At 44.2% G+C, this 25,132-nt stretch overlaps 1 protein-coding gene across 6 annotated transcripts in view; it reads right to left on the bottom strand.

Annotated features, from left to right (window-relative positions):
- Nucleotides 1-2,367: 2,367 nt before the first annotated feature.
- The window catches only part of SLC39A3 (solute carrier family 39 member 3), a 38,154-nt gene continuing 15,389 nt past the window's right edge, over nt 2,368-25,132 (bottom strand). For 2 of the 6 annotated variants that reach the window (XM_077475877.1, XM_077475875.1), the window contains exons 2-6: nt 21,954-22,028; nt 20,444-20,490; nt 19,217-19,533; nt 6,124-6,404; nt 2,368-3,161 (exon numbers count right to left, since the gene is read on the bottom strand). In XM_077475877.1, the coding sequence (XP_077332003.1) occupies nt 2,430-3,161; nt 6,124-6,330 (939 nt within the window). In that variant the 5' untranslated portion in view covers nt 6,331-6,404; nt 19,217-19,533; nt 20,444-20,490; nt 21,954-22,028 and the 3' untranslated portion in view covers nt 2,368-2,429. Of the gene's footprint in view, nt 3,162-6,123; nt 6,405-16,861; nt 16,901-19,216; nt 19,534-20,443; nt 20,491-21,953; nt 22,029-25,132 lie in introns of those variants that run through there. The other 4 variants (XM_077475876.1, XM_077475874.1, XR_013272225.1 and 1 more) reach the window with 3 other exon arrangements.

Raw genomic sequence — 25,132 nt, 5'->3', positions numbered from 1 at the left:
GACTTTTTGCGATTCGGCACTGCGACGCTTTAACTGACAATTGCGCGGTCATGCGACATGGCTCCCAAACAAAATTGACGTCCTTTTTTTCCCCACAAATAGAGCTTTTTTTTGGTGGTGTTTGATCACATCTACGGTTTTTATTTTTTGCACTATAAACAAAAATAGAGCGACAATTTTGAAAAAAAAAAAAAACATTATTTTTTACTTTTTGTTATAATAAATATCCCTCAAAAATATATATAAAAAACATTTTTTTCCCTCAGTTTAGGCCGATGCGTATTGTATATATTTTTGGTAAAAAAAATAAATAAATTCGCAATAAGCAATTATTGATTGGTTTGCACAAAAGTAAATAGCGTTTACAAAATAGGGGATAGTTTTGTGACATTTTTATTAATATTTTTTTTTTTTTACTAGTAATGGTGGCGATCAGCGATTTTTATTGCAACTGTGACATTATGGAGGACACGTCAGACATTTTTGGGACCATTGTCATTTATACAGCAATCAGTGCTATACAAATGCAGCGATTCCTGTGTAAATGACACTGGCAGTGAAGGGGTTAACCAGTGGGTGGCAGTGTAGGGGTTAAGTGTTCCTAGGGGTGCGTTACTAACTGTGGGGGGCTGGGCTTTTTAGTGAACACTGATCTCTGCTCCAATCACATGGAGCAGAGATCAGCGTCACTTCTTGCTAGGCAGAACTGGGAGATGCGGTTTACAAACGACATCTCCCAGTTCAGCCGCCCCGTGAGACGATCCCGGGTATGCCTGCGGCGATGGAGTCCGCGGGACCCGCGACCAGACTCACGGCGGCGTGCTCGCGATGGCAGGGCGCCATTTAAAATTGGAAGTACCTGTACGCCAAAATGCCTGCCCGTGCCATTCTGCCAACGTACATCGGCGTGCGCCGGTCGGGAAGTGGGGAAAAAAATAAAATAAAAAAGTATTGCAGACAGTACTCAATTGTTTCTGAGAGAGATATAGAGACTCTAAAGGCAAACAGCTACCGTATATACTCGAGTATAGGCCGACCCGAATATAAGCCGAGGCCCCCAATTTACCCCCAAAAAAACTGGCAAACTTATTGACTCGTGTATAAGCCGAGGGTAAGACATGCCTGTCCATCCCTGTGTGTGTGTCCGTCCATCCCTGTGTGTCCGTCCATCCCTGTGTGTCCGTCCATCCATCCCTGTGTGTGTGTGTGTGTGTCCATCCATCCATCCATCCCTGTGTGTGTGTGTCTCCATCCATCCATCCATCCATCCCTGTGTGTGTGTGTCTCCATCCATCCGTGTGTGTGTGTGTGTGTGTGTGTGTGTGTGTGTGTGTGTGTGTGTGTGTGTGTGTGTGTGTGTGTGTGTGTGTGTGTGTGTGTGTGTGTGTGTGTGTGTGTGTGTGTGTGTGTGTCCAGCCTACCTGTGTCCTGAGCCTTTGTCCCGAGCCTCCGTCCCGTGCCGAGCCTCCTTGCCTCCGTGCCTCGCCGCCATGCCATGCCTTGCCTCCGGTCCCGTCCCGTCCCGTGCCGTGCCGTCCTGTGCCTTGCCTCCGTCCCGTGCCCTCTTCGTTCGTCGGCGCCTCGGCGGCCATTGTAAAATTCAAAAGCTGCGCCGCCGCCTTCGCCTGTGATAGGCGGAACACTGAATTTCCCAGCAGCCTGTGTTCCGCCTATCACGTACATCGTATCATCCTCGTCCGTAGTACGAGGATGATACGAAGTCCGTGATAGGCGGAACACAGGCTGCTGGGAAATTCAGTGTTCCGCCTATCACAGGCGAAGGGGGAGCCGGAGGCGCGGCTTTTGAATCAGAATGGCCGCTGTCTGTCTGCTCGACACGCTGATCGAGCGGGCAGACAGCGATGACTCGAGTATAAGCCGAGGGGGGCACTTTCAGCCTCAAAAAAGAGGCTGAAAATCTCGGCTTATACTCGAGTATATACGGTATTACCGTTTTCCTATTTAGAAACACCATAATGCCATGTAACACCAGTGAATACGTGATCATGTATTAAATATTTTTAAAATAAATATTTTAATAAATAGAAGTAAAAAATAAAATAAAATAAAAAAATCAGTTTATAAAATGTATAAACTTAAAAATAAATAAAACTGACCAAAACAATTATATTTGTAAAAAAAAAAAAAAAAAAAAAAGTTTCTATTGACAATAGAAAATGCTTTAAAAATTTAAGTCCTTCCATGTCCCCGACTACCACAAAAAAATAAAAAAATAAATAAAAAAATAAATAAATAAAAAAAAAGGGGTGTATGTTATACCTAGTATGCCATTTTCAAAATGGGTTTAAATAAAGAATTGTGCCTTTGTTACTAGCATACCCATATAACCAAGGCAATAAAAAAAAGGTGGTGGAAAGTAGGTTTACTATTCTAAGAGATTTATAAATACACTTACTCTTATCTACCATTTAAAAGAAGACTAGTATTGCCAAAACAGCATATCCAAGAACCAAGAAAAGTACTTTCAGTAAACGATCATATTTATCCTCGAGCTCTTTCACCAAAATTTCAAAAAAGGTAACAAAGAGGAAAGTCCCCGCTGCAAGGCCTTGTAAGAGAGCTGAAGCTATACTGCTCGCCATGTTCTGGGCACTCTCAATGGCCAATCCAATTGAAATACCTATAGGAATCATTATACTCACTAAAACAGCCATCTTCACAGCATCGCTCATTGAAGTTTTTGCTTTTGCCATGTTCACACCCATTGCCACAGCAATTAAGGTTTCATGAATTATAACACCTACAAACAGGTTTAGCACCTTATCCCCCTGTTCCTGCAAGCCAAGTGCCAAACCTTCAAAAACTGAATGAGCAGAGAGTGCAAACACTAAGCTGACAAGTCGAAGAGGACCAGACTTGGAGAGTTCTCTGATATTTAGACTATGAGTGTGGTGGCTGTGGCCTCTTTCATATTGGTTGCTGTCCTGGTTGGAGGAAATAAATGGACTTTCATATTCAGAGTCACTACCAGCATCGGATCCCACATTTAAGGTTTCCAAATCATAGAATGAACGTTTCTCTTTCCGGAATGTTAAGATTACTTGCTCCACAAAGACTGTGAGGAAAAATCCAACCAGCATTACAGTCTCTGCCAGTGGATAGTCTGTGCTGACATTGCCCATTTTTAGGACTTCCTCAAACTGAAAAACAAAACAAAAAAACTTGTAAAAACACACGTTTATTAACCGTTTGCACCACAAAATAAGCCCTATTGCTTTATTCAACAGAGTGCCAATTACTAAAGTGTATGGATATAGTTAGGAAGGATATTTAATATTTACCACGATTTGTAACTCAGACATTTACTAGGTTCTGCTACTCTAAAGCTAATCTTTGCAGAAAAATTAAAAATTTGAGAACAGCTAGGCTTGCAGAACAGACATACTGGGGTTGATTTACTAGAACCGGAGAGTGCAAAATCTGGTGCAGCTTCAGCTTCCAGGTTTTTTTGGACAAAGCTTAATTGAAGAAGCAAAAATTAGAAACAGATTGGCTACCATGTACAGCTGCAAGAGATTTCACGCTCCAGTTTTAGTAGATCAACCCCAGTTTCTCTCAAATGTACAATCCCGTCACCTGTTGGAATGAATGAAATCGTGTGTGCATGCATGGGAGTTGTGTCATCCTGACACCGCCAATCAAAATGGTTGGAGATCCCAAAAGCAGATGTCAGCATTGGCAAGGGACTGAGAAGAGGAAAGAACAGTTCTCCTTTAACCTCTTGAATTTGAGCCACTGTCTCCAAATTACCTTTGAGTCCTGTCTTCCGTTTATTTTGCTTTTGGCAACATCTCAGTTTTGCACATTACTTTTTTTGGTGTTTGCAGTCTACCCCAATGTATTATACATTTTTGTAGGCTTTAAATTTGGTAGCAAAATTAGATACACAAAATTACATTTTTTTTTAAACCGTAAAATAAAATAAAAAATTCTAAATAAAATTTCCTATTTGTCCAAAGTTTACATTATTTGTGCACCCTCATATTTACCTCTAAATATAACCATCAAAGCTTGTTGATTACCGTATATACTCGAGTATAGGCCGACCCGAATATAAGCCGAGGCCCCCAATTTACCCCCAAAAAAACTGGCAAACTTATTGACTCGTGTATAAGCCGAGGGTAAGACATGCCTGTCCATCCCTGTGTGTGTGTCCGTCCATCCCTGTGTGTCCGTCCATCCCTGTGTGTCCGTCCATCCCTGTGTGTCCGTCCATCCATCCCTGTGTGTGTGTGTGTGTCCATCCATCCATCCATCCCTGTGTGTGTGTGTCTCCATCCATCCATCCATCCATCCCTGTGTGTGTGTGTCTCCATCCATCCATCCATCCCTGTGTGTGTGTGTATCCATGTGTGTGTGTGTGTGTGTGTGTGTGTGTGTGTGTGTGTGTGTGTGTGTGTGTGTGTGTGTGTGTGTGTGTGTGTGTGTGTGTGTGTTGTCCAGCCTACCTGTGTCCTGAGCCTTTGTCCCGAGCCTCCGTCCCGTGCCGAGCCTCCTTGCCTCCGTGCCTCGCCGCCGTGCCTCGCCGCCATGCCATGCCTTGCCTCCGGTCCCGTCCCGTCCCGTGCCGTGCCGTCCTGTGCCTTGCCTCCGTCCCGTGCCCTCTTCGTTCGTCGGCGCCTCGGCGGCCATTGTAAAATTCAAAAGCTGCGCCGCCGCCTTCGCCTGTGATAGGCGGAACACTGAATTTCCCAGCAGCCTGTGTTCCGCCTATCACGTACATCGTATCATCCTCGTCCGTAGTACGAGGATGATACGAAGTCCGTGATAGGCGGAACACAGGCTGCTGGGAAATTCAGTGTTCCGCCTATCACAGGCGAAGGGGGAGCCGGAGGCGCGGCTTTTGAATCAGAATGGCCGCTGTCTGTCTGCTCGACACGCTGATCGAGCGGGCAGACAGCGATGACTCGAGTATAAGCCGAGGGGGGCACTTTCAGCCTCAAAAAAGAGGCTGAAAATCTCGGCTTATACTCGAGTATATACGGTAAATTTATATCTCATAATGCAACTTTATGTAACATAGAAGAATGGTAAAGCTCAAAATATTTTTTTGCAAATGGTTAGCGCAACATTAAGACGAGGTTAAAAACAGAGCGCCACCCAAGAAAGGGGAAGCTCCATTTGGTCAGGTTGGTGAGAGCACAAATTAGTACAATGGTAACTTTTTCACAATTGCTAAAAATTTGAATGGCATTGCGTCAGTTTACATCAGCATTTGAGGTTCGTTCGGTGAAGGCTGGTTAGCCAGGAAGGTAAAAAACAAAAACAAACAAAAAAAAAACCCCTGTTGTTTTTAGGACATGCACATTATACATTGTATATTCATTCTTATAACTTTTTTTGGAGTCTGGATCTGGTCAGTGGAGTGTGGAGACCAGACCTGCTCAGGTACCTGTGCAGCAGCAGATCACTTGTGGAAGAACACCAGTCATCACATTATGATCTGAACAGGCATTCAGATCGGGTTACAACCATTGTCAAACTAGCAGCCATTTCTGTCTCTGTCTTCACGTCTGGTCTATTTAACATCTTACTCTAGCCAAATTAAAAAAAAAAATAATTTGAACAGAGGGAAGAATTACATTTTTATTTTCGGTCAGTCAACCCATAGGGCTTGTCCTCCGTGTGATGACTGTGTCATCACTAGGACAAGGAGGCACGAACAGTAAAAAATTCTAACCCTGCCACACTGTTTCTACAATGTGTTTTTTGTTGGAGAGATTTCCACTCTTTGTCCTGATAAAAAGTGAGAAGAAAATAACCCCAATAGTGATAACTAATAGTTTAGTAAAGCAAAAGTAGACTCTCCACACTGTCCGTATTACACAGGTGTCAGACAGACAGACAGAAAGGGAGATCTCTCTGCATCTAGGACAGAACCTGCAATAAGATACATTTTCTAGTAGAATGGGTAAAATGTTAAAACCCTCTGTCGATATTTTATTGCCATATATGTATGCTCCTGGAGTAGGAGGCCAAAAGGTCAGAATAGAAATTCAGAAAAGCTTTATGCAGCCCAGGGTTACCAGCTGTTTTTTTTTCTCACCTACAGTAACACATCCTAATGAAAGGTTATATGTAAAAACAAAAGCGTGTTTATACCTTTTCTCTCACTGCAGGAAGCAGGGCATTGAAGCACGTAGCCAAGAATACTCCTCCAGCAAAGGAGTTACACAAGGAAAGGATCCTTTGTGAATGGGAAGATCTCTCAATATCTGGCACAATTAGCTTGACAGGCCCAAGCGAACCCAGCATCATCAGCACAAATACTGCTAGCAGGCACAACAGCTTTGCCACTACAAGATTCATTGTGATGACAGACTTGCTTGGAGATAACACAGAATGATGTCACGGTCAGCCTAAGGCAGCAACAGCAGATTCAACTAAAGAAAAGAAAGTTTATTGGAACGCTTTTCAGGTAACTGTACACAAAATAAATAAGTCATTACATATCTATAAAATGAGAGGCGTGATGGTATTTTCACGTTCGTGGCAAAACTGCCACACATTTCTAAGAACTGTTTTACCATAGTAAAAACTAGTTAGATCTGATTTTCCTACAAACCTGTCCCCGTTTAGCCCCACAGTCTTCTACAAATTCCAACAGCTCTCCTAGTGTGGCTCTGCTTCTCCCATGCATGAACACCACAATTTCCATTCCGAAGAATCACTCACTGCTCATTCTGACAGGTTTTAGCTTTTGGTTTGATTTTTAAAGTGGCAGTTCTGCAGTGCCGAGTGAAAGGAACAGCAGAAATCTTTATTCTTGTAAAGCCCATCACTACATTGGGTTAATTTACTGATGTGAAGTCCTGCCTCCACATATAAATTCTCTGGATCAAAACAATTAGAAGTATAACATCTACAATATAAAAAATTAGAGTGTCTTACGAGTAATATTTTGAGAGATACTACCAATACTCTCAGCAATGGTACCATCTTGATAGATCTGCCAAGCTACTGTGCACATCTTAGAGGGAAAAATGTAATGACGCAATGATGGTACAACATAAAGTACAAGCTAAATTATATATACATATACACACACACACACACACACACACACACACACACACACACACTAGATATTTATCATGAGTATAGAGTTAAAGATTGTCACCATGCCCATACAGAGAAACGTGACAGGTTCTCTTGAGGTGAGATTACCAAGTGCAGTTCTTTTCAGGCTTTTTACTGCAGCTTTTTCGGCCCCCCCCCCCCCAGTCACCACTGGCATCCGTCGCTTCGTAGAGATGTATAGAGCGACCATTCAGATCCGCTGAAAAAAACTGACAGGTGGATCTGAATGGTCCAGATCTGGCTCCTAAAAGTGCTTTTGCTATTCAGAAATAATACATAATATACCAACCTTACAATACAGAATAAAGGACTGTGATTAGGGAAAACCCATGTAATGGGAAGCTGTTGATACTAAAATGTAACAAATTATCATTTGCATCCATATCTGCAACAGGGTAGCAGCTACAATGCAGTCTCTTGATTTAAAAAAAAAAAAAAGATATATAATATATAAATGAAAAATATGTATGTGCTGGGAGTGGAAGCATGATCGTAATGTTACATTACACTTATCAGACTGGCAGGATATAGCAAACAGTCAAAAATTTCTGTCAACACAACCTTAGTAGAGTCCAAATACAAAACCCTCAGGTGGTACATGGTTCCTTTGTTAGGGTTGCAAATTTCCCATCCGGACTCATCAGTTCATTGTTTCAGATGTTGTGGTCAAGCAGGAACCAGTTGGCAATTCCCCAAGGTAACTAAATTCTGGATCAGTTTGTTCAATTTAAATTTTCTCGGTGACAGGATTCCACATCCCAAGTTCACCTGAAATTGTCCTGTTTTAGAAGCAGGATATTAAAATCCCTCACCACACTATTTCCCTGTACACATGGTCGGACATTCCAACCACAAAATCCGTCAGATTTTTTCAGACGGATTTTGGCCGAAGCTTTTGTTGCATACACATGATCGGACAAAGATGTCGGAAAATCCGATCACGCGGAACGAGGCGGCGTTCGTTGCATACGACGGGACTACATAGAGGCTAGTAGCCAATAGCTTTGGTCTCGTAAATTTAATCTGAGCATGCGTGGCACTTTGTCCATCGGAATTCTCTACAAACGTTCGGAAAAAGTCAGATCGTATTTTGTTGTTGAACTTTTTCCTTCGGGATTTCCAACGGAAAAAGTCAGATAGAGCCCACACACAATCAGAATTTCCGACCGTGTGTACGCGGCATAAAACAGCCTTTTTCAACCAGGGTGCCCAATTTATGTATACATGCCAGCCAATGGATTAACTTTTACTTACACAAAGCCACAAGTTTTCCTTGCGCACTTAAAATCTTACAGCCAGTCCTAACAACCAGTGACATCATCAGTTTATAAGAAGAATGTTGGGCACCTCCCCTGCCCCTCTTCATCAGGTCACCGTAGCTGAGTGATGGAGAAACTGAGGGAGAAGAGAACCATTGGAGTACTAAATCAGTACCAGTGTGCAAAGGTGTATTTGTTTTGGAAGAATAAGTCACCTCTAGTGTTGGGTGTCCTACGTTTTTTACATTTTAGTATGGGATGCCTCAACATTGTGCATAATTTTAAAGGGCGCCTTGACTTAAAAAAAGGTTGAGAAACACTGCACTAGAAGACTGGCTTCCTATATAATTCTTAGCGAGTATAGCAATTGCAAGATGCTGGAACCAGCCAGTGGTGCAACTGGAGAACGTCAAACAAAAACAAAAATTGGGTCATGATCAATGAAACTCACCTGCACTTTGATCCATCTATGGTCAGCCTGCTTGTACCAAGGACGACTTTGGTACAACCAGCCTGTCGGTTATTTTTTCCCCCCCGATCACTGGTGGCAACTATAGCCAGCAGCCATGATCATTATATTCTGATGGCAATGAAACCTACCATTGTCAGAATATAAAAGGGCAGAGTGAAGGATTCCCCCTCCCTTCCCCCATCAACACGAAGGCTGCTTTCACACTGAGGCGCTTTACAGGCGATATAGCGCTTAAAATAGTGCCCATCCTCTCACTCCAGTGTGAAAGCCCAAATGCTTTTACACTGGAGCAGTGCGCTTGCAGGATGGTAAAAAAAAAAAAAAAAAAAAAGTCATGCAAGCAGCAGCTTTGCAGCGCTGTATAGACCACTCCTAAAGCGCCCTTGCCTATTGAAATCAATGGGCAGTGCACCACTGAACCGCCGGGTGCAATTTGTATAGACACCTGTGCAGCAACCCACACAGATGTGTCTGAAATCGCCCCCAAAGTCGGACCCACATGCAGGTATAAAATCCCGCTGTCAGTGCGAACCTCGGCTTAATGCCGAGCTAATCAAAATTACCACAGCTAATCTCAGTCAAAAAGCTTTGTGTGCCATTGAGAAGGTGATTAGGTACACCTTATTGAGTTTACAAGTCATTTTTAGCAGGGGGGGGGGGGGGGGGTGTGACCCTTTTTCAAATTCAGCGATTCTGTTTTTGATTTTTTTTTTTTTTTTTTTCTGACATTTTGGTGTTCTATCTTTCACTTGGATATTGTAGTAAACACAGCTGGATAAAACAAAAGCGGTCTTCATTTCAGACTGCAAAGCAACAAAATGTGATTTTAACCACTTGAGGACCGCCGTATTGCCATTGTACGTCAGCACAATGGCACAGGCAGGCATAATCACGTACATCTACGTGATTGCCTTCCAGCGGGTGGGGGGTCCGATCGGACCCCCTCCCGCTGGTTACGGCGGTCCGATTCGGTCCAGGAGCGCTCCGTGATGAGGGGATGGCCGTTGGTTTTCGGCCACCCCCTCTGGATCGCTCCTGGCCAATGAGAAGCTTCCTCCCCTGTGTATTGTTTACACAGGAAGGAGGAAGTGATGTCATTCTCCTCGGGGCGGTCTTTTTGACCGGACTACGAGGAGAACAGTAAAAGTAAGTGTGCACCAACACTACACTGACATGTAGGTACACACAGGCACACAAACCCCCCCCGATCCCCCCCCCTCCCCCCCCAGTCACAGTGTCACTGATTGCATTGATCATTTCTTTACTGATCAATGCATTCAGTGTCAGTTGTGACAGTAAAAACTGTCAGGACAGTTAGTGTTAGGTCCAGGGTAGCCCCCTATCACCCCCCAATAAAGATTTAACCCCCTGATTGCCCCTAGAGTTAACCCTTTCACCCCCTTTTGCCAGTGTCACTAAGCGATCATTTTTCTGATCGCTGCATGTGTCGCTAGTGTCGCTAGGTAGCTAGTTATTTTTTTAGGTTCACCGCCAGGTTTTTATAGCGCTAGGTACCCCGATATACTACCCAATAATGTTTAACCCCCTGATTGCCGCTAGTTAACCCTTTCACCCCCTTTTGCCAGTGTCACTAAGCGATCATTTTTCTGATCGCTGCATGTGTCGCTAGGTAGCTAGTTATTTTTTTAGGTTCACTGCCAGGTTTTTATATCGCTAGGTACCCCGATATACTACTCAATAATGTTTTTAACCCCCTGATTGCCGCTAGTTAACCCTTTCACCCCCTTTTGCCAGTGTCACTAAGCGATCGTTTTTCTGATCGCTGCATTAGTGTCGCTACAGTCGCTAGGTAGCTAGTTATTTTTTTAGGTTCACCGCCAGGTTTTTATAGCGCTAGGTACCCCGATATACTACCCAATAATGGTTTTAACCCCCTGATTTCCGCTAGTTAACCCTTTCACCCCCTTTTGCCAGTGTCACTAAGCGATAATTTTTCTGAACGCTGCATCAGTGTCGCTAGGTAGCTAGTTATTTTTTTAGGTTCACCGCCAGGTTTTTATAGCGCTAGGTACCCCAATATACTACCCAATAATGGTTTTAACCCCCTGATTGCTGCTAGTTAACCCTTTCACCCCCTTTCACCAGCGATCACAGTATAAGTGTCACTGGTGACGCTGGTTAGCCAGTTAGTTATTTAGGTTCCCCGTCAGGTTTTTATATAGCGCCAGGGACCCCCATATACTACCTAATAAAAATTTGAACCACCTGATTGCCCCTAGTTAACCCTTTCACCACTGATCACCGTATAAGTGTTACGGGTGACTCTGGTTAGTTTGTTTTTTATAGCATTTTATATTCAAATCCGGAAGGCAGTGCTTGGTTTTCGGGGTCCCGTACGTGGCTAGGCTCCCAAAAAGTCCCCCACATGTGGTATCCCCGTACTCGGGAGAAGCAGCAGAATTTATTTTGGGGTGTAATTTGACTTCTGCCCATAGCATGTGTGAGCAATATATCATTTAGTGACAACTTTGTGCAAAAAAAAAAAAAGTTTGTAATATTCCCGCAACTTTTGGCAAAATATAAAATATTCCATGGACTCAACATGCCTCTCAGTAAATAGCTTGGGGTGTCTACTTTCCAAAATGGGGTCATTTGGGGGGGTTTTGTGCTATTTTGGCATTTTATGGCCTTCGAAACTGTGATAGGTAGTGAGGAGTTAAATCAAAAATTTGCACCCTTAGAAATCCTGAAGGTGGTGATTGGTTTTCGGGGTGCCGTGCGCGACTAGACTCCCAAAAAGTCCCACACATGTGGTATCCCCGTACTCGGGAGAAGCAGCAGAATGTATTTTGGGGTGCAATTCCACATATAACCATGGCATGTGTGAGCAATATATCATTTAGTGACAACTTTTTGTAAAAAAAATTTTTTTTTTTTTTTTTTGTCATTATTCAATCCCTTAGGACAAAAAAAATAAAATATTCAATGGGCTCAACATACCCATCAGCAATTTCCTTGGGGTGTCTACTTTCCAAAATGGGGTCATTTGGGGGGGATTTGTACTGCCCTGCCATTTTAGCACCTCAAGAAATGAGATCGGCAGTCATAAATTAAAAGCTGTGTAAATTCCAGAAAATGTACTCTAGTTTGTAGACGCTATAACTTTTGCGCAAACCAAAAAATATTCGCTTATTGACATTTTTTTTACTAAAGACATGTGGCTGAATAAATTTTGCCCTCAATGTATGACTAAAATTTAGTTTATTCGATTTTTCTTATAACAAAAAGAAGAAAATATCTTTTTTTTTCAAAATTTTCGCTCTTTTTCCATTTATATCGCAAAAAAAAAAAAAAAAAAAAAAAAAAAAAAAAAAAAAAATCGCAGAGGCAATCAAATACCATCAAAAGAAAGCTCTATTTGTGGGAAGAAAAGGACGCAAATTTCGTTTGGGTGCAATATTGCATGACCGCGCAATTACCAGTTAAAGCAGCGCAGTGCGAAATTGCAAAAAGACCTCTGGTCCTTAAGGTATTTATTGGTCCGAGGCTGAAGTGGTTAAAAAGGGTAACAATTTTTTTTTCTATACCCATTATACACACACACACACACACACACACACACACACACACACACACAGGTTTGTAGACCCTATAACACAGACTAAATTATTATACCAGGGGTAGGTAACTTTTTGAGCAGTGTGCCGAAAAACATTTTCAAAGAAATGAAACGTGCCGATTTTATATTAAAAAAAATAAAAATAAAAAAAATTCAACTTCACACGCTCAATCACGAAAAGGCTGTAAACCTACTTTAGTAGTGAGAAATTAACATCGTGCATTCTCACGCCTCAGATCAGCCCCAATCCTTGCAACTCCAGATCAGCCCCAATTCATGCACCTTCACACCTCAGATCATGGTACCCCCCTGCTCAACTGAACCCACCACTGTAACCCCCTGCTCAACTGCCCCACCAATGTTCCCCCTTTCTCATTTGCTCCACCACTGTACCAACCTGCATATCAGCTCCACCACCGTACCCCCCATGCTCATCTGTCTCACCCCTGAACCTTATCTGCCCCACCAATGTAACCCCCTTTCTCATCTGCCCTACCACTGTACCTCCTGCACATTTGTCCCACCTCTGCCCCCCCTGCTCTTCTGCCCCACCACTCTAATCCTCTGCTCATGTGTTCCACCGTTGTACCCCCTTTCTCCTTTGCACATCTGCCCCACCGCTGTAACCCCCTGCTCCTCTGTTCCACCAATGTACCTCCTTTCTCCTCTGCCCCACCTCTATTCCTCCTGGTCTTCTGCCCAACCACTGTAACCCCCTGCTCATAAGTCCCAGCAATGCACCTCCTTTTACACCTGCCCCCCTGATGAACCCTTCTCATCTGCCCAAACACTAACCCCCCCAGTGAATCTTTCCATCAACTGTAACTCTCTTCTCATCACAGTGAAACCCTTTCTTTCTGACATTGGTAGTGGCAACCAAGCGAGTCATCTTCCTCCAGATGGTGGATGGGGCTAGCAGGACTGTGATTGGCTTTAGCATTGGCCAATGACAGTCTCCAGCCCCCCCCCCCCAACTCCTCCCCCCCAGCAGAACTGCACCCAATCTCTTCCCCATCACAAAAACTGACGATGACATCTACAGTAAAGTTAGAGAACCAAACAAGGTTTCCCCATCTTTTACAATGTGTACAGTGCCTCCACCTCAGTGCAAGGGCGGTGTGGGGAATTCTGAAATTGGAATGCATTCGAGTCTCACTAAGAAAAAATAGTTTTTTTGTGCGTTGCGCTGCTGGATTATATATGTCCTGGATGGGGGGAGTGAGGAAGGAAAAAAGAGGGGGTTTTTTATGGGGGAGGGGAAAAAGGTTTGGGGGAAAAAAACCGCTGAAGTTGATAAATTGGTGTGGCGGATTTAGGGATGTCAAGTCTGCTTATCACAGAGTTTTGCAATCCTTGCTGTGTATGTCAGTAAATGCAGCAGAAGTAATGGATAGCTGGCAGGATCACAAATTATAGTCCACAGTTACTGGTTGTGGAAAATAGTCATAGAAAGGGGATGATTTCTTTAGCACAGGCAGGTAGGCAGCATGTTCAAGGATAGAAGGTACCTTGTAAAAGACATATAAACAGAAGAAAAAACAGCGCCAATCTAAGTGCAGTATTGTTGAATCAAAGACATTTAATTTGTGAAGTTATGCACTCACACTCTACCAGAAGGTTTCAGGCACATCATGTATCTAGAGGGCATCGCAGGGCTCTCGAGGAGAAGCGGTAACTCGTTCGGCTGTATCTCTCGTCCGGTGGCGCCGGTGGTTCCCAGAGTCGCACGGCTTGGTGTAACAGCGTCAGGGAGGTCCGTTCGTCCGTTCGTTGTTATGTTGAGGGGCGCACTGCGATGACGTTTCGTTGTGGTTTACGTTGCACGCGTTCGGAGCATGCGTGCTCCTTCATCAGGCACCTGATGAAGGAGCACGCATGCTCCGAACGCGTGCAACGTAAACCACAACGAAACGTCATCGCAGTGCGCCCCTCAACATAACAACGAACGGACGAACGGACCTCCCTGACGCTGTTACACCAAGCCGTGCGACTCTGGGAACCACCGGCGCCACCGGACGAGAGATACAGCCGAACGAGTTACCGCTTCTCCTCGAGAGCCCTGCGATGCCCTCTAGATACATGATGTGCCTGAAACCTTCTGGTAGAGTGTGAGTGCATAACTTCACAAATTAAATGTCTTTGATTCAACAATACTGCACTTAGATTGGCGCTGTTTTTTCTTCTGTTTATTCGAGTCTCACTGACTTCCCTGTGCTATTCTGCTGATGGGGCGGAGTCAAGTGCTGACAAAAACAGCTTTGCGTGCAGCTTGGGGCACCATTGGCAGGGGTTGCCTACCCCTGTATTTTGGTTATTTTTTGAAGAAATATAGCAGAATACATTTTGGCCAGCATTTATCAAGAAAGGACTATTTATGTGCAAACGTTTATAACAAAGAAAAAAAAAAAAATAATTCTATATTTTTCTGCCAAAAACCCAGCCGTGATTAAAGTACCAGTAAAAAAAAAAAAAAAGCCATAATCGGTCCCAATTTTTTAAATTTTTTATTTCATTTGAGTACAATGTTGCATGACTTAGTAATTGTCAAAGTGTGATGGTACTGAAAGCTGAAAAATGGCCTGGACTGTAAGGGGGTAAAAGTGTCCAGTCTTGAGGTGGTTAAGCTCTAGCTTTTTCAGACCAAAACATGTCACAAGTTATTTATACTCAGACGAAAGAACAGGTGAGGTTAAACAATGAGAAATGGAAAATGCAATCCTAGGGAACAGCATTATTGTAAAATGTAAAGCCTAACTGAAAGACGGTTTGTTTGCTAAAGCACATACTGTGGAATGTATGCTGTCACAGCAGCTTCTTTTCACTGCAAAAAAAGTGTGTGACAATGTAGGAGGAGAACATGGACAGGGGTTTTTGTCACTCTAACAGAAAGTGCATAAACAAACACCATTATGACATCACCAAGACATCTGCACATTTAAAAATGCTTTTTAAAATTATTTTTTTATTAATTATTTATATATTTAAGAAAAGTAAATGAACAGATTTTATTTTCTCCCAAAAACAATTCACATCATGTTGCTCGTACAAGCAATTTGAAAAAATAAATAAAAAAATAAAAATAAAAAAGTATTCATATATTTTAGGAGGACTAAAATAATAATAATAAAAAAAAAAATTTAAAAAAAGGGGGAAGAAAACGCTGTACTTATGCCAGTGTAAATGTAGCTAATCAGCAAATGTTTGTATTTCCAGTATTGACGCATTGCTAGGATTAGGATCGCCAGCCAAGTCGTGCATCAGATCACATTCTTCCAAAATAGTGTTCAGCTCAATGAAAGTTTAATATTCACAATGAAGGAGAAGTATGAACAAAGCTTTAGGATCACAGGAGCGCAGTTTGTTCTGCACTCCTGTGTCTAGGTTTTCAGCCAACAGGGAGCTAAAGTTCACTGTCAGCTGACGTCATTTAGCTGGTCCAGGCTCAGGAAAGATTCCGATCATATGATTGCGATCTACTCAGATGGCTGCACCGGCACCTAGCTCCTCAGCCTCTCAGCAAACCCTAACCCCCCCCAAGCACTGGAGGGGAAAGCAGAGAGATGCTGACTGGCCATCACGGCTCCCTGCTAGAGTGGTCAGAGAGAACTGAGCGATCAGTGGTGTTTGATCACTCAGTTCAGAGCCGCATTGAATCGATGTTGGTAAACCAGGAGGGCCAGATGTGGAATGAAGGAGTGAATGCACAGTCAGTCTCATCTAAAAAAAAATAAAAAAACAAACAAACAAACAAAAAAAAAAAACATTCCAGTGCCTCCTGCTCTTATCAGACTCAAATGTGGTTAGCTTACAGTGGAGAGAGTCAAGCTCGTCAGAAATTACACTGAAAATATGCAGCAGTCATTCAGTATTTTTGGAGGCCACCTCTTCCTCTTTCAGGTCAAATGGCTATATTGCCATTGCCCTAGGCCTAACAGCAGGACTGGAACAAACTTCAGATTCTTCCTCTGGTAATAGCGTGACAGAATGCAAACGGAGAGGTTGTTGGTGTGGATTAATCTGTGTCCCCAGCATCACCATGAGCATGGCTGCCAGGTTCTTCCTCTTAAGGCTGGGTTCACACCGCTGCGGGGGGAGAACCGGATGTGATTCGCACAGCAAATCACATCCGATCTCCGTAGCGCTGCGAGTACAGCCATACAGATAGTATGGCTGAACTCGCAGCGGTCCCGCAGCAAACTCGCACGGGACCCTTTTTTGGGTCCGCAACGGAATCGGATCGCATGGGGGTTCACACCATGCGATCCGATTCCTGTGCGAGTCGGCAGATCGCACTGCGATATGCCGACGGATCTGGGGGTGTCATTAACATAACATTGACACCCCCAGCCGTCCGCATAGGGCAGTGTGAACTGCCGGCGGGAGGTATGCGATGCGGGAAAACGCCGCGGATTCGCGGCGTTCCCGCATCGCAGCAATGTGAACCCAGCCTAAAGGTCACAATGGATGTCCTCCCAACTTGATTGTGTACTGCAAATTCAAACAGTTTGTGCATCACTACATTATTATGTCATATTGCAAAAAATGTAATCTGATAGATGCTAGCTTACCTTTGCATTTCTTAAATGGACTTAAAGGAGCTCCAGTCTCCCTAAAAATTAAAAAAAAAAAGTCAGCAGCTACAAATACTGTAGCTGCTGACTTTAATATAAGGGCACTTACCTGTCCAGGGATACAGCAATTTTGGCACCTGAGCCGATTCTTCAATTGGCTTTGAGTGCAGGTGCCGGCATCTTTACTAAGGGAAACCGGCAGTGAAGCCTTCGGGCTGCACATTCCGAATGGTCCCGCAGTCTTCTGAGACCAGTGTATGTTCCAGAAGGCAGTGGGTTGGGGGCAAGACATACTCACAGAATGCCGCAGTGATCTTGCCCGAAGTGGGAGCAGGTACCCAACAAAGCCAGGTAACCGCCCCCCAAGAAGTGGTTCCAATTTTGAGCTTTAAAGAACTCCAGTTCCTTTGCATATACATATGGAGGGTGTGAACTTGTAGCAGCTGCACTCCTCACCTCCCCAAAGTTATTTTTTATATCCATTGTAACAATCCCTCATGCTTCTCCAGTGTGTACATAAGGCTGCAACTGCAAAACATAAAAAAACTAAAATGATCATAACTCCCCTTTCCTTTCAGGTACAGAGCGACTGGTCATTCCTGTTAGTCTGCAACAGTGGTTAACGGTGGGGAAATCAACAGTGAGCGATAATATCCATGACACCAGCCTTATAGGTTGTGCTGAAGGATGTTGTCATCAAAAAGCCAACTAAAGGAAGAATGGTCCAATATAATGAATGTTTTCTGAGAGCTCTGCAATTTGCCCAGTTGTATGGGAGCTATTAACCAGAAAACGCATCCAGAATATCAAGCCAGTAGCTGGCAGCAAATTCTTTAACTACAAAAAAACGTTCTCTTTTGTACTATTAGGAGTGACTTATACAACTTTTAGTTTTACCTACAAAAATCGACAATGGGTCTTATGGAAGCAGCTTTGACTACATTTTGTTAAATGCTTGACAATGGGTTTCGCCTACCAGAACTGTCCACTGCCAGAGGCATAGGATCCTTCTTTACATTTTGTGTTTGTAGAGAATGAGGCCTTTGCTTTGTGTGAGCACCTGCTATGATCTTATTCAAATTACTCACGGTGTAGAAAAGAGAATTTTCAATTACTACCTCATCAGATTATGAAGAGTTGTGGAGAACACTTTTGGTATTCATGCATAGAAGTGGCATTTGCTGCATACTTCAAATTGATAGAACTGGAAGAATGCCATCTCTGGGGAGGGGGCAGCAGCAGCATATGCCATCCACAACTTTGTCAGTGTGATGGCTACCTTTCTGAGGACTTATCGAAGACATGGAAAGCGCACAATGATCCTTAACGAAGGGCAACAATAATGGTGCCAAAAATCATGAATTTTCAAACATTTTACATCCCTCTGGTCAGGTCCCATGGCAGCTTATGCCATTGCATAATATATTATATATATATATATATATTCCAACAGTGAATCACTGTTGGAATATGTAGTGGAGCAACCACTATAGGGCTGAAATATGACATCACACTGCTTGCCAATTCTTAGATGTAGTGGCTGAATTTGTTTTCTTTTTAAGCAACCCTACCTCATTTCCATTTGGCGATTCAGTCAGTAAGTCTGTTTTTCATCAGAACAAGCTCTCTGCAAATGTATCAATTTAGTTGAATGAGACAAACAAACAATTTAAGACTGACAGGGGCGCCTACAATGATTAGCTTTTTTAGCTTCAATTCAGCATCAATTTGTTAGTGTTTTTAAATCTGCTAGTCCATCTATCATTCCCCTCCCAAGAGACTGACAATGCTGCTGTCTGCTCTGCCCCCTGTTTTCCTTAATTCAAAGCAAGAGCATGCTAATACAGGTGGTGTGTTATTGGCCAGATCACCAGGTGAAAACAGTTGAAAAAAGCCTCAAGAAAGAAAACTGATGTAGCCACCACATCTGATAGATACGCTGCAATATATTATATTTTTTGATTTTGGGTTTAATACCATTCTAAATTTCAGCAGCAAACACACAAATGATAGCTAACATTTTTAGGCAACACATTGTTAAAATATCACACAGATAAAATTTTGGGCTGTTCTGAGAGCTAAGAAACTTGTTGCAAAAATGTATACTTTGAGTACATTATTCCCCTAAGCTCACGTCTGGGCCATAGGAAAACGTTTTAGTCTGCTAACATACTGTGCATACAGCTACAACGCATACATAGGCATTTAAAAAAAAAAATTACAATAAGCTTACTTTTCTTTTCTGCACTGAAGCTGAACAGGTGTTCCCCAATCTTTGGAGTGAATGCGATCATCATCCAGCCATGTGCTCTACCTCTTGCAGTGATTCTTATAGATTTGGTCACTAGTATCGTAGAAATAAGGATGCTCACAGACCAGCTCTTCATTGTCAAAGACAGGCTTCCTGCTTCCTCCCGTCACCAAGTTTTCAGCCTGACAAGATCACATGGTGTTGGGGGGGGGGGGCAGGGGGGAGTAAATAAAAGAAAAAACCCCTGCAGAGGAATCTCATCGAAAATACATGCGATTCAGATTCGTTTCTGTTGAAGTCTATAGGGCACAAAAAAAAAAAATCACACTGCATTGCACCAAAGTAGCACAGGTAGCAAAGGGGGGGAGGGGGGGGGGCGGGGAGGACAAGTTTGGAAATTTTCTCCAAAACGAACGATAAATTGAAAGGTTAATGCGTTTCCCTTCCCCTCCAAACTATCTGCACTAGGTATATGTAAGCGAAAAAAATAAATAATTAAAAAAAAGCATTCATTTAGGTCCACTGATCGATTTATTGGTCATTACATGAGGGCACTATCATTTGCGCTTTCGGCCGAATGTTTTTCGAAAATGGGTTAGGCCGTTTTTTCATATATAGTGTATGGCCAGCGTTGGGCTCGGTTCACACTTGTGCGCTGTTCGACATTGGATGTCATTCGCAACGCACTGCTCTGCATATCACAAGCGATGTCTATGTGATGCAAACTCAACCATACAGGTGGTTTGGCTGAATTTGCATTGCATTCTGACCTTTTGGTCCTCACCAGAATCGGATTGCATGGGTGTTCACGGTCCAAACTGACAGTTCACACTGCAATATGCAAACTGATTTGGGGGTTTTATTAACTTTCTATTGACATCCCAGCAGTTCGCATATGGCAGTGTGAACTGCCTTGTGAGTCGGGTGCGATGCAGAAACCCACAGTGGATTTGCAGGGTTCTTGCATCGCATCAATGTGAACCAAACCTAAGGGAACAAAATGAAGTCAGGATGATAAACCAATGCATAACATGGATGCTACAAAGTAAAGTAAGTAAGTGCTACAAGCAAACATAACAATGAAACCCCATGGCACTCAAAATACCCAGGTAACATTACATAAGAGAATGCACTGAATGAAAGTAATTGAAAATGTCACAGCTTAACAGAAAATGATTCTTAATCTCACATAAATTCTAAACTACTTACATCAAGGTAATGCAATTTCCATCATCTTCTTTGTGTTCCTAAACATACTAGGAAGAAAATAGAATTGTTAAATAGAGAGATTATATATCAAAACTTTACTTGATGAAATGCTATATTAAAGTCTTCTGGTTGAAGCCCACAAAGTTAATAAGATATTCTTTACCTTTACAAAATAACCTTAAACGATTAGAGATTTTGAACAAACTTTTTACTAAAAATTGTACTACAATATGTCCATTACAAGACAGATGCTCTTGTTTTGCACCATTTTGGAAACCCAAATCACGATCTGCTATTAAGAGCATAGCCGTTTTATAATAGAATTTTCTGTTTATATTTGGTTTCTACTTTTTCTTTCTACCTTCTATGTATGACGATTTACACATGTGACTAAGATTTCATGGACGTAATAAATATTTCATGGATATAATACTCTTAGGCCTGGATCACCCCTATGCAATTTTTAGCGAGTTTTCAGTTTTGCAGAAACGCAGTACAGTCCATTCAACATGGTTTCCTACGGGTCATGTTTTATGCAGGGGCGTAACTAGTACCTTCAGGGCCCCAGTGCAAGAAACCATGATGGCGCAATCCCCCCCCCCCCCCCCATCCCCGGGCTTCCAATTTCCAATTTTGGGAGGGTGTCCATGGATATCCTCCAAGAACTCTGCCTCCCGTATGCCCCCTGAGACGTGCATCCAGCGCAATCATGGCGGACCGTTATCATGCGATTAGCCAATCACATGTAAACAGCCTTGCTGGGTATCAGCAGCCTTTTCCTCCCATGCGGTGTGAGGAAAGGAGAGGCATTAGGCAATGTTTACATTGCTAATCAGCGCCGCATTTCAGAACAACCTATCAGCGCTCAATGCCCATGAGTGCTCAATGATGCCCATCAGTGCCACCTATCAATGCACATCAGTGCTCATTAACGCCCATCAGTGACACCTATCATTGGTCAATGCCGCCTATCAGTGCTCATCAATGCCGTGCTGCCTATCCTTGCCATAGACCATTTTCACCGATCAAGGGATATGAAATACTCGTGGCTTAATCTCCTAAACGGTACGTATAGGAGGCATTCTAATTGGTCGGCACCGACCAATCAGGACCAACTAAGCCCATCCTGTCAGCGTTGGAGAAGAGGAGAGAAAACCACGGGGGCTCCAAATCCCCAGACCGGTTAAGTGGCGACCCGATGTCTCACAACAGGCAATCGCGGGACTCCCGTACAGCGAGGCTAGGGGGGGGGGGGGGTAGTTGGGGTGTCCAGTGTAAATTCACTTTACAGATTTTCTGTAAGGCTGGGTTCACACCATCGTCAGAGTCTGTCAAAATATCCTGCTATTGCTACTTGCATGCGTAGAACCCCCATCCGATTCGCAATGGTGTGAACCCAGTGTATAGGTGAACTTATGCTTTACGTGATGAAGGGGATGAACAGTCCAAAAAAGTGTAAATAAAAACCTAGAGCCCACCCAAAACTCAGGTACAGAAACACACTTCTCACCTGGAAACCAGTGGCGTCCCCACCATCTGTCACTTGCTGGTGCTCCATTTTCATGCACAGTGCATAGCAAAAGACCTACAAGTAAAAAAAACAAAATAAAAAAAATACACACAGGCTCTTAACTGTGTGACCCGACGCTACACCCACAGTGCCCCATACCTTTTACCTGCACTGAACAGAGGACCTCACCACCTGGGGGAACACACTGCCCCTTTCATTATAATGGCTTCCTGCATTACTGAAAGGGCCTCCAGAAACCTCAGGAGCAATTCCTTTTATCAGCCCCACTTAAAGCATAAGTTCGCACAAAAATTTAACCTCCACTTTTCAGAACCCTCCCCCCACCACTGTCACATTTGGCACCTTTCAGGTGGGGGGGGAGGGGGGTGCAGATACCTGTCTAAGACAGGTATTTGCACCCACTTCCGGGCATAGACTCCAACGGGAGTCTATGCCTCTTCCTGTCCCGCCGCGCTGTCTGGTGGGAACACGCAGGTCCCAGAGACAGCAGGGACCATTCGGATTGCGCTGCGCAGTAGGGAAACGGGAAGTGATGCTGCAAGGCTTCATTTCCTCATTCACTTACCGAAGATGGCGGCGCCAGCATCCGAGGAACGGAGGATGGTTCGGGCGCCAACATCGCTAGACCCTGGGACAGGCGAGTGTCCTTATTTCCAAGATCAGCAGCTGCAGTATTTATAGCTGCTGACTTTTAAAAACAAAAAAATAAACACATTTTCGCGGGACTCCCGCTTTAATGCCTCGTACACGCGATCAAACAATCCGGTGGAAAAGTCCGGCAAGCTCAAGTCCGCCGGACAATCCGCCCGTGTGTAGCCTCCGGCGGATTTTTTTTTACCCAAAAGTCCGGCGGACTAAAAGTATTTTTGCTCTCCAATCTGTCCGCCGGAGTCGCTTTTCGGCGGACAGTACGGGCGTGTGTGCTAGTCAGCCATTTTTTTTAATAAACTGACTTTTCCCGCGTTGAGAAAAGTCTGCTCATTTTGAGTGCGTCTCCAGATAGCCGGGGCCAGCGAAGGAGGCGTCGCTGGCCTCGTCACCTGGTATGGACTTAAAGGGGAACCCCCTACAACGAAAAATCGGCGTGGGGGTCCCCCCCTAGGTCCACATAAGACCCTTGTCCGAGCACTCTACCCGGCCGGCCAGGAAAGGGGGAGTGTCCCCCCTCCTGAGCCGTGCCAGGCCGCGTGCCCTCAACATGGGGGGGTGCCTTGGGGAGGGGGGGGGGGGGGGCGCACGGCCTCCCCACCCCAAAGCACCTTGTCCCCATGTTGATGAGGACAAGGGCCTCTTCCCGACAGCCCTGGCCGTTGGTTGTCAGGGTCTGCGAGGGGGGGGGGGGGGGGCTTATCGGAATCCATGAGCACCCTTTAACCACTTCAGGACCGCCGTATTGCCAATGTACGTCAACACAATGGCACAGGCAGGCACAATCACGTAGATGTACGTGACTGCCTTCCAGCGGGTGGGGGGTCCCGCTGGTTATGGCGGTCCAGTTCGCTCCAGGAGCGCTCCGTGATGAGGGGATGGCCGTTGGTTTTCGGCCACCCCCTCTGGATCGCTCCTGGCCAATGAGAAGCTTCCTCCCACTGTGTATTGTTTACACAGGAAGGAGGAAGTGATGTCATTCTCCTCGGGGCGGTCTTTTTGACCGGACTACGAGGAGAAGACTAATAGTAACTGTGCACCAACACTACACTGACATGTAGGTACACACAGGCACACAAACCCCCCCCCCCCCCCCGATCGCCCCCCGATCCCGCCCCCCCTCCCCCCCCCAGTCACAGTGTCACTGATTGCATTGATAATTTCTTTACTGATCAATGCATTCAGTGTCAGTTGTGACAGTAAAAACTGTCAGGACAGTTAGTGTTAGGTCCAGGGTAGCCCCCTATCACCCCCCAATAAAGATTTAACCCCCTGATTGCCCCTAGAGTTAACCCTTTCACCCCCTTTTGCCAGTGTCACTAAGCGATCATTTTTCTGATCGCTGCATGTGTCGCTAGGTAGCTAGTTATTTTTTTAGGTTCACCGCCAGGTTTTTATAGCGCTAGGTACCCAGATATACTACCCAATAATGGTTTTAACCCCCTGATTGCTGCTAGTTAACCCTTTCACCCCCTTTCACCAGCGATCACAGTATAAGTGTCACTGGTGACGCTGGTTAGCCAGTTAGTTATTTAGGTTCCCCGTCAGGTTTTTATATAGCGCCAGGGACCCCCATATACTACCTAATAAAAATTTGAACCCCCTGATTTCCCCTAGTTAACCCTTTCACCACTGATCACCGTATAAGTGTTACGGGTGACTCTGGTTAGTTTGTTTTTTATAGCATCAGGGCACCCACCATTTATTACCCAATAAAGGTTTAACCCCCTGATCACCCGGCGGGTGATATCAATTAGGTTTTAGGGTCAGGGTCTGCGTCGCCCCAGGCAGCGCTAGGTTAGTGCCAGTACCGCTAACACCCACACGCAAAGCATACACCTCCCGTAGTGGTATAGAATCTGAACAGATCAATATCTGATCTGATCAGATCTATACTAGCGTCCCCAGCAGTTTAGGGTTCCAAAAAAACGCATTGTTAGCGGGATCAGCCCAAATACCTGCTAGCACCTGCGTTTTGCCCCTCTGCCCAGCCCACCCAAGTGCAGTATCGATCGATCACTGTCACTTACAAAACACTAAACACATAACTGCAGCGATCGCAGAGTCAGGCCTGATCCCTGCCATCGCTAACAGGTTTTTTTAGCATTTTATATTCAAATCCGGAAGGCAGTGCTTGGTTTTCGGGGTCCCGTACGTGGCTAGACTCCCAAAAAGTCCCACACATGTGGTATCCCCGTACTCAGGAGAAGCAGCAGAATGTATTTTGGGGTGTCATTTCACATATGCCCATAGCATGTGTGAGCAATATATCATTTAGTGACAACTTGGTGCAAAAAAAAAAAAAAAGTTTGTAATATTCCCGCAACTTGTGGCAAAATATAAAATATTCCATGGACTCAACATGCCTCTCAGTAAATAGCTTGGGGTGTCTACTTTCCAAAATGGGGTCATTTTGGGGGGTTTTGTGCTATTTTGGCATTTTATGGCCTTCGAAACTGTGATAGGTAGTGAGGAGTTAAATCAAAAATTTGCACCCTTAGAAATCCTGA

This window comes from Lithobates pipiens, unplaced genomic scaffold, assembly GCF_037356315.1.
Source record: "Lithobates pipiens isolate NorthernLeopardFrog02 unplaced genomic scaffold, aLitPip1_a1.2 Scaffold_13, whole genome shotgun sequence".
Lineage (NCBI taxonomy): Eukaryota > Metazoa > Chordata > Amphibia > Anura > Ranidae > Lithobates > Lithobates pipiens.
Note: the sequence above shows the minus strand (reverse complement) of the source record. Positions and strands in the feature narration are given on the sequence as shown.